Source organism: Anomalospiza imberbis, chromosome 3, assembly GCF_031753505.1.
Source record: "Anomalospiza imberbis isolate Cuckoo-Finch-1a 21T00152 chromosome 3, ASM3175350v1, whole genome shotgun sequence".
NCBI lineage: Eukaryota > Metazoa > Chordata > Aves > Passeriformes > Viduidae > Anomalospiza > Anomalospiza imberbis.
Genome location: NC_089683.1, coordinates 8305469 through 8315326, shown reverse-complemented (window position 1 = coordinate 8315326; position 9858 = coordinate 8305469). Strand labels below are relative to the sequence as shown.

Here is a 9858-nt window from a genome sequence, read left to right as displayed (position 1 = left end):
AGCCTTTAGAGTACTTTTTTGCTGGAGCTCTCTGGTGGCACAGAAATTATTTTTACCAGTGATCTGCTTAGGAGAAAAAGGAAGAAAAGGCCTCCAGCATTCATCTTGGATTTGTGTGATACTTTTAACCCTTCTGCATGGCAGACGGAGTTCACATGCTTTCCAGTTTATCCCATGTGCCTAAAATTTATACCCTGAGCTGCTGGCTTGTATTCTGACTGTATTTTACCTTTTAGTGCTCAGCATAAGCAAGCCCTGTGGAATTGGGACACACTGTATTCCTGATGTTTCATATCAATCCTGCCCAGCATCTCCAAGATAGGACCATGGTTTGTGGCCCTCTACCATAACTCTATCAAAGCACAGATTGAAAGAAACTTACTTCTCTACACACCTTCCCATTCATATCTACAAAAGCTTTCATTAATCTTCTGATTCCCAACTTCAAGATGAATCAGAGTATTTGAGACATCCCTTCTCCACTTTTCTTAAGGTTTTAAGTGGGAGTCTATCCTTTAATATCAGGATGTTGAGCCAGTTGTCCAGATGGTGGAAAGTGATGACACTGTTGCTTCATGAGCATTTGCAAGCAGAAGGTCTGGCTTACTGGTCATGGACCTCCAGTAAGCCTAAAAGAGTAATTATCTTTAATACCCGAGTTAACACCTTGGTTAATTTAAAGATTCCAGAGTAAAACAGCTCCCATGACTGTAATAAAACTGCAGTCTGTTGACTATGAATGTTTGTACAGTTTAAGTCAGAAAAAGTAGCTAATTTACAATGACATCTCCTTTGCCTTATTCACTGCCCAGTGAAGGAAGCAAAACACCTCAAGCAAAATAGTTATCTCATCCTTAAATTGATCATTCTTCACAGGCAAGACCAGGTTCTTAGTACAGCCACACTAGACATGAACAGGTAGTCGAGGGTGCTCTGGGGTCTGAGTTTATAATCTAAGTAGACCAAGTGAGAGAAGAATATGTTGCCCTCCACTGAGGGTAAACTGAGTCCAGCATAAAGTGATTTACTGTGAAGAAGGATTCCTCACAGCCAGAAACTTAACTGACATCTTTTAAGGTGCTGCTCAGCACCTTAATTACTGAATCATCTGTGTTGTATTCTCCTTAGAAGCAAAGGTTTTTCCATAATACAAATTCTTCCTGCAGGTCTGAAAGGTTAAGCTATTTAAGAAATGTGATTTCTTAAACCTGGCAAGATTTGTCCACATAAAAAATATAAAATAACAGTAATAAAGCATAAGTAGTTTTTACATCTCCAAAGGAAAGCAGAAAATATTAGCTAATTCAACCTTACAAGACCCCTATGAGTTAAGTACAGGCTACACTTCTCAAATATGCATTTTATCCCTCTCTTTCTCTTTCTCTAAACATGCAACGAAAATTATAAACAAGGTGAATAATGCTTCTGTGTGGTAACCATGGAAATCAGCTATATCAACTACTGTAAATGGCAATATATCCAACAAGTCCACAAAAAGCAGACCTACTCCACCCTCACAGAAGGTTTCCTACATGCAGACAGACACCCAATGACCTAAAAACAACTTTTTTGCTCATTTTTGCTGAGCAACCTGTTGCAATATTCAGGAAGTGTCCTTTGTAAGCTTGTTTAAGAGGTGAGTAACTAATCATTTTAGTTAGACTGCTAAGGCAAATCCAGTCCCAGTGCCTATCCATGCTTTAGACATACTCTGGCCAACATAGTCCTGGCCTTTACTATGTCAGTCCCTGTACCCTAAATAGGACAGGCTGTTCCATGCCAACTCTTTCTATCCAGAAAAATTAGCACCTGGACTGGTAATAAATAATACTATGTAAATTAACCAAAGTTTTACATTTCCCCAAACAACATTGTTTTCTTCATCATTTTAAGCAGACGTGGTTTCACAAGAAGTCACTGGGCAGCACCTTTAGGATACAAATATGATTTTCAGCCTACTGCAGCTATACCACTGACAGATGCTCTACTTTTTTGATTACTTCAGCTGAAGAAATATGAAACCAAATCCTTTTCTCTGAGTGCACTGATACAAGATTACAGGCACCTCTAATTCGTATAACCTCTACCCTTTTGTATGTCCTACCTCAAATGTTTTTATTAACCTTGTTTTCTTTCAAAACTCAATTCCTGCAGGTGCTTTCCAGCCACATGATGACTAAGGCTGCTCAGTTTAATAACATCAGAAACTTTTTATGTCCTTTTTGTCCCATGAGGCTAAAATTCCTCTTACCTGCAGATGTAATTCTTCACATAGGATCATAGAATAGTTTGGGTTGTAAGGGATCTTAAAGATCATCTCGTTCCAACCCCCTGCCATGGGCAGGGAAACCTTCCACTAGACCAGGTTGCCAAAAGCCTCATCGAACCTGGACTTGAACACTTCCAGGCATGGGGCAGCCACAGCTTCTAGCAGTAATCTGTTCCAGTGCCTCACATCCTCACAATAAAGAATTTCTTCCTAACACCTGATCTGATCCTGCCCTCTGTCAGTTTCAAGACACCCCCCTCCTAGTCCTACCACTCCATGCTCTTGTAAAAAGTCCCCCTGCAGATTTCTTGTCAGCTCCTTTTAGGTACTGGAAGGTTCTATAAAGTCTCCCTGAAGCGTCTCTTCTCCAGGCCGAGCAATCCCAACTTTCTCAGCCTTCCCTCATAGGGGAGGTGCTCCAGCCCTCCCAGTTTCATGGCTCCTCTGGATCCACTCCAACAAGCTGTCCTTCCTAGTGGTCACATCATAGTGACCACATCCTAGTGGTCAGCTAACCTGGAGGCTCCAGCAGGTTGAGAAGGGACTTGGGCAAGCTAAACAGAAATAATTTAAATCCAAACAAGAATTTATGACAGGCAGAAATGGTTCCAGGGCCATTTGGCATGCCAAAATTCGTCTTTTGGTCTCCAAAAGCTTATATCAATAAATGCAGCATACCTGTCCAGTTCTGCAAACCCTCCTGGTATTTAGAAAAGCATCACAGCTGATCTCAGTGAGAGCTCAGTCTGAACCTGCACTGCGTAGGTCTGTGCGCTCTTTCAAGCAATAATTTGCATAACAGTGCTCATTTCCAAAAAAAAAAAGCTTTACAGGTTTTATACCCACAAGGCCATCTCTGGATGGAGAAGACAGAAAAACAGAAAACAGAGTGTTGGTCACCTGAAGAAAGAAAGGAAGATTTGGACAATACTGACATTTGGGACTGAAACCCTGGGTTTGTAGCACAAAGATCATCGGTAAAGACCTACACAGCAACATTCATCAAGCTCTGTGTAACTCTGAACTTCCAATTCCAATGAGCTGGATGCCAGACTGGGACCATTCCACACAGAAGTGCCCAAGCCTCAGTATTCAGATTTAATTCTGAAGATAAACACAGAATACCTTATTAACTGACCTACGAATCCTGGGAGATTCAAAGAATGAATTAAAGCTACTAAATATGTACCTGCAATTCTAACAGTTGTTTGCAAACAGATTCTTAAAACACTGTCCAGAAGTTCCCTCATGATCCCCCATCTCCCTAAACAAAGGGAAATTGGCACATTTTAATTCTGTTCTAGTCAAGGTAGTTTTGTAGTGCCCCTTGCTCACCAATAGCACTACCAGTGACGTGATAAATACTTTTCAGGTATCATTCATCTTCTCCTTCTTGTTATTAAGGTGAACTGTGTGTGCAGCATAACATTTTGTTTTAAAAGGACTTGGGATTTTCACAGGAGAAGGGAGAAGATTGATACAATTGTCCATTCTTATTTTGGAGAAGGCAGGTGAAAGAAGCAGGTACCCAGGAAAATGGGAGGTGGTGAGGTTTGCAAAGTCCAGTCCCTGAATGCTTTATTTAGTATGGAAAAAACACGCCATGAATCCATCAGCGCCTGATGGACAGCAGGGCAGGGGGGAGGGAGGCTCGGGCTGTCACTGGAATGATCTGAGGGGTGGATTCACGTCCCTGAGGCTGAACCTGGCAAGGGACACGCTGAGATCAGCACCTGTGGGCAGTGGGCAGCGAGCAGCAGGTAGCACGCAGACGGGGATGGACAGCAGGCAGGGATGGACAGCAGACAGGGATGGACAGCAGGCAGGGATGGACAGCAGGCAGGGATGGACAGCAGGCAGGCAGGGATGGACAGCAGGCAGGGATGGACAGCAGGCAGGGATGGACAGCAGGCAGGCAGGGATGGACAGCAGGCAGGGATGGACAGCAGGCAGGGATGGACAGCAGGCAGGCAGGGATGGACAGCAGGCAGGGATGGACAGCAGACAGGGATGGACAGCAGACAGGGATGGACAGCAGGCAGGCAGGATGGACAGCAGACAGGGATGGACAGCAGGCAGGGATGGACAGCAGACAGGGATGGACAGCAGGCAGGGATGGACAGCAGGCAGGGATGGACAGCAGGCAGGCAGGATGGACAGGGGCAGGCAGGGATGGACAGCAGACAGGGATTGACAAAGGACAGGGACAGATAGTGGACGGCAGCAAAGCAGTAGACAAGGATGGAGAGAGGGCCGGGATGGACATCGGGTAGGGATGCTCAGATGGACAGCAGACAGGGACGGACAGAGGACAGGCAGGGACGGACGGCAGGCAGGGACAGACAGCGGACAGGGACGGACAGCCAGTGGGCAGGGACGGACAGACAGCGGGCAGGGACAGACAGCGGAAGGGACGGACAGACAGCGGGCAGGGACGGACAGCGGACAGGGACAGACAGCGGGCAGACAGGGATGGACAGCGCACAGGGACGGACAGAGGACAGACAGGGACGGACGGCAGGCAGGGACAGACAGCGGACAGGGACGGACAGACAGCGGGCAGGGACGGACAGACAGCGGAAGGGACGGACAGCCAGCGGGCAGGGACGGACAGCGGGCAGGGACGGACAGACAGCGGAAGGGACGGACAGCCAGCGGGCAGGGACGGACAGACAGCGGAAGGGACGGACAGCCAGCGGGCAGGGACGGACAGCCAGCGGGCAGGGACGGACAGACAGCGGAAGGGACGGACAGCCAGCGGGCAGGGACGGACAGCGGACAGGGACAGCCAGCGGGCAGGGACGGACAGACAGCGGAAGGGACGGACAGCCAGCGGGCAGGGACGGACAGCCAGCGGGCAGGGACGGACAGACAGCGGAAGGGACGGACAGCCAGCGGGCAGGGACGGACAGACAGCGGAAGGGACGGACAGACAGCGGGCAGGGACGGACAGACAGCGGAAGGGACGGACAGACAGCGGGCAGGGACGGACAGACAGCGGAAGGGACGGACAGCGGGCAGGGACGGACAGACAGCGGAAGGGACGGACAGCCAGCGGGCAGGGACGGACAGCCAGCGGAAGGGACGGACAGACAGCGGGCAGGGACGGACAGCGGACAGGGACAGCCAGCGGGCAGGGACGGACAGACAGCGGAAGGGACGGACAGCCAGCGGGCAGGGACGGACAGCCAGCGGGCAGGGACGGACAGACAGCGGAAGGGACGGACAGCCAGCGGGCAGGGACGGACAGACAGCGGAAGGGACGGACAGACAGCGGGCAGGGACGGACAGACAGCGGAAGGGACGGACAGACAGCGGGCAGGGACGGACAGACAGCGGAAGGGACGGACAGCGGGCAGGGACGGACAGACAGCGGAAGGGACGGACAGCCAGCGGGCAGGGACGGACAGACAGCGGAAGGGACGGACAGCCAGCGGGCAGGGACGGACAGCGGACGGCAGCCCCGCAGCGGGCCGGCAGCAGCAGCGCGGCGCGCGCCCTCTGGCGGCCGCAGCCCGCAGTGCGCAGCGCCGCTCTCCCCAGCGGGCGCGGGCAGGGAGAGCGGGGCCCCGCAGCCGCACTGCGGGCCACTCTGCCCCCTCTTTTCTCACTATTTCACCCTTTTCTTGGTTAGAACGAGAGGATTTCACACACTCTTGTGCGCCAAATTGTAAAAAACGGGAATCATTTCATTTTCATACTTCAGGAGGACTGTAAGATGTACCGAAAATGATAAATTAAGGCAAAGAGTGCTCCTCTTGATCACTAAAGTTTGTACTTTTGGATTTCCAGGCTGCGACTGAAATGGGCTTTATAAAAAGTGGATACTTATGATGTAATTTAAATGTCACTGAATGTAGTAAAGGTTAAGCAAGCGAAGTCCAGACACAGGCAGTGCTGAGTGTGGCATGAAATGAGAAAATGACAAAAAAAAAGAGGAAATAATAAACCCTGTATTTTGTCACAGGCAGGAGCATAAGAGGGATCTAAGGAGAAGAGTTCAGTTTGTCTGACAGTTTAATCTGAACTTAAATATATTTAACTGTTTAAAAGAGGGATCTGACAGTGCTTCTACCTGTAAGGGGAGATCTCAAACCTGAAGATCATGTTTATGAAATAGAAAGTGAGGGCAAAATCTTTTTTAAATCAGGAGCCCTGTTCCATAAAGTCTCTAATTTAAACAGAGACAGTGCTATATTGCTATAAAACAAGAGGTATTTACAAGGTGAGAATGTTGACCACTCTGACCCTTTGCATTGCTACCTATAATTCAAATAAGAAATATTTTAAAATACATCTTAAGGTCTGTCACGTTTTTCTGAACATCAAGGCCTGTTTTGTGCTGCCCATTCAAAGACCTTTATAGGTTGTGAAGAGATCCAGAAATCAAAAAACACAATAAAAGTTGAGTCCCTTAACTTTACTTAGATCCTGACTCTATATATGGATACAGAGACAAAAAATTGCATTTCAGAACAGTAAATATTCATGTGTGTGTGTCTCCCACAGCAAGTACATCTCAGAAGGAAAGTTCTTAAAAATTGAAAGACACATTAAAACCCAAGCAGAGCCATTTTGTATATGAATGGTTTTGTATATACAGAATGTATAAGCATTCTGTTGCTTATACATAGTGAGGTTAAAAGTTAATGCACAACCAAGGGCCTTTCCTAATGGAAGCACAGCCTGATTGGAACTCCTTCATACAGAAATGCAGGATGTGTGTGGCAGAAATTCTGAATTCTCTTAAATTCAGTCATTTCCCTTTTCAGTACCTGCTTCATTCTCCCTTCTTTCAATGGAAGGCATCTGGTGTTAGACCACGGCCACTGTCCCCCAAAGAAAAAATCCAGTATTGAGATTTACAACTCTATATAAATATACCCCAATAAAGGCATTTGTGTGAAGTGTGGCAGGTAAATAAAGATGATTACATAATGGTGCATGCACTATTTAAAGCAAAAAGAGAGGAAAAAACGCTGCATGCTGGCCATTGGTAAGATTAAACATCCTTCTCTTAAGGAAGGAAGTGAACCAGAACTGATTGGAGCTGGAGTCAGTGGAGTTTGGGAGAACTGCATGTCTGTGAGGAGGGTCATTCCAGTTCTTTTGGAAATCGATTACATTCCCCAGCTACCTACTGTTATATTGCACCAGGATATTATTGTACAGTCTTGCTACAGAGCCCTCCATTATAGAGCAGCTCTATTGGCATTTCAATGCTCAATGAAGGCTAGAATTGCCACAGAGGTTTCAATTAAAGAAAATTCAAAACGAAAATGGAGAAGGAAAAAAGAAGAAAAAAGGCTGGGTTGAAAGTTTCCAGCAAAGGTATTTATGGCTGTCTGTCACCTTCTTTTTTTTCTTCCTGGCTCCTGAAGGGAAGTCTAAAGCATCCATTTAAACTGATGTTTTGAAGAATTTTTGGGAGGAACCCTAATGGCATCATTCCAGTGGTGTAGTAATAAATAAAAAAATAGGTATCTTTACTCATTTGGTATAAACTCAGCACTGCCCAAGTTAGAATGGGGTAAACTACATTTACCTGTATTCCCCCTTGCCTGCATCACTGCAGGATGCTACTAGGACATATCAAAAGTAGTTATTCCATCCATAGCAGGCTGTAATCACTATTTTTCCGAACTCCCAGTCTGGTTCAAACACCCCGTGGTACCCACCACAACTACACAGGACTCCATATATCCTTTTCTAAACTGAACAGAACAGAAGAATGAGTGTTTACTGATTACTTTATACACATCAACATGCAAAACCAGGGCACTCCCTAGACTGGCAGAGAACACAACTGCTTGAAAAATATGGCTTAAGTTTGCTTCTACTACAGTTTGATATTTATAATGTTTTATCTTTTGTATTTATGGTTTGAACAAATTGGGTTAATTGCTTTATTGGCTGTACCAGACCCTATATTTGAGTTCAAGATTAACATTGCAGCCAGTTTCCAAGGTGATGGCCATTTAATTATTGTTTATGTAGAAGTGATTAACTAAATGCCAAAAAAAAAAAACCTAGCTAAAACTTGAAAACAAGGAGGGTCTGTAAAAAGCTAAACAAAATCCTAAAGAAGTCAGGTGAGAATGTGAGATCCTGTCTATAAGGGGGTTTAATTCCCTTAAACAATTTGATGTCAAGAATACCTTGCTGTTTACAAGGAATTTACAAATCTTTAATTGCACTTTCACCATTCAGTTACATTCTTTAAAACTTTCCAGGTCCAGAGTGAGAGGCTGTTGTGGAGGGCAACAGCCATAGTGGAGATGGTTCTTTTCATGCACAGGTCTCTCTTTAATCCTTATTTTTACATCTTGATTGCATTTCACAATAGCAACCAGGCACTCCAGGCGGTGTTTTTAGGGCAATTACTACAATTCTTGGGTGGTCACTCTGCATTAGATTTCATGCCTTATAAAACAACATGAGGTGTGCCATAATGACTCAGAAATATACAGCCTTTCATGTCCTATTGCTTAATTAAAGGAGGGTGTTTTGCAGGACAGATATTATTGCTAGTCTGTGGTTTTTAATTTTACTACACAGTAAAAGCACCCTAATTCATACCAGGAATTGGCAAACCTGCACATTAGCGCATTTTCTGAATTAGAAAATAAGTGAATAAAACTACAGAAAGAAAATCTAAATGTGAACATGACAATATTAAAGCAAATGTGCTCATTTATCCTGGGAAATACAGCTGAGTCTCATTCTGTTGATATTTAATAGCCTAACACCTCGGCTTTTTTAAAATATAATGAGTCTTCAGACCCCAGACCTACAATGAGCTCCCTGTGTGCGGACTCCTGCACAAACATGGATTTCAGCAAGGCCTCCCGGGAGAGCTGTCTGAGCATCACTTGTGGCCGTACTGAGAACAGGGTAACAAGATACTGGAAGGACTTGTTGAGACAGCAGGGTTTTGTGGCAATTATCATTTCTGTGAGATGGTGAAATAAAAGCCAGTGATCCTCCAGTCACTTTTACATTAGCGTAAATACTGTAACTTTTAAAGCTATGCATAATTTTTTGAGAGGCTCTGATAAGCAGATAAGTCGCAAAATTTGACCTACTTGAATAAATATCTATAATCTGACAAACAGTATGCTGCAATTTCCCTCTCCCTTCTTTATAAACCCACTGGCTGTTTTTGCTGGCAATCTAAAAGGACCAAATGCACAGAAAACACATGGAGTAAGTGCACTCACCTCCACCTTGCTCACCTTCCTTTCTCCCTGTGCCAGAAGTTAGCAAAAATGTTGATCCCAACCTTTACCTCAAATTATTTTGACTCCAACAATTTTCCAGATGTAGGCAATGAAGGGTACAATTTCTAACAAATGCCAATGATGTTAATGCTCTCAGGGTTCAAAGCCTGGTGTTTGAAGGCAGTGGGGCAGCACATAATGAGTACAGGATTCTCTAACTAAACCCAAACATTCTTTTTCAAGCCACTGGTCCTTGCTGAAGGTCAGTTTGCTCTATCATTTTCCACTGGCCTTGTCTGGACAACTCTGCCTGCCTCATTCCTCATATAAATATACCCTCGACCACAGTGCTTTTATGAGCTGGAGGAG

The 9858-nt window shown here is 45.4% G+C and overlaps 1 protein-coding gene across 1 annotated transcript; it reads left to right on the top strand.

Moving 5' to 3' along the window:
- Nucleotides 1–4544: 4544 nt before the first annotated feature.
- Nucleotides 4545–5903, top strand: LOC137471998 (autotransporter adhesin BpaC-like). The gene has a single exon (XM_068186690.1). It carries the CDS (start codon nt 4545–4547, stop codon nt 5901–5903), a length of 1359 nt encoding a protein of 452 aa, XP_068042791.1.
- The last annotated feature ends 3955 nt before the right edge of the window (nt 5904–9858 follow it).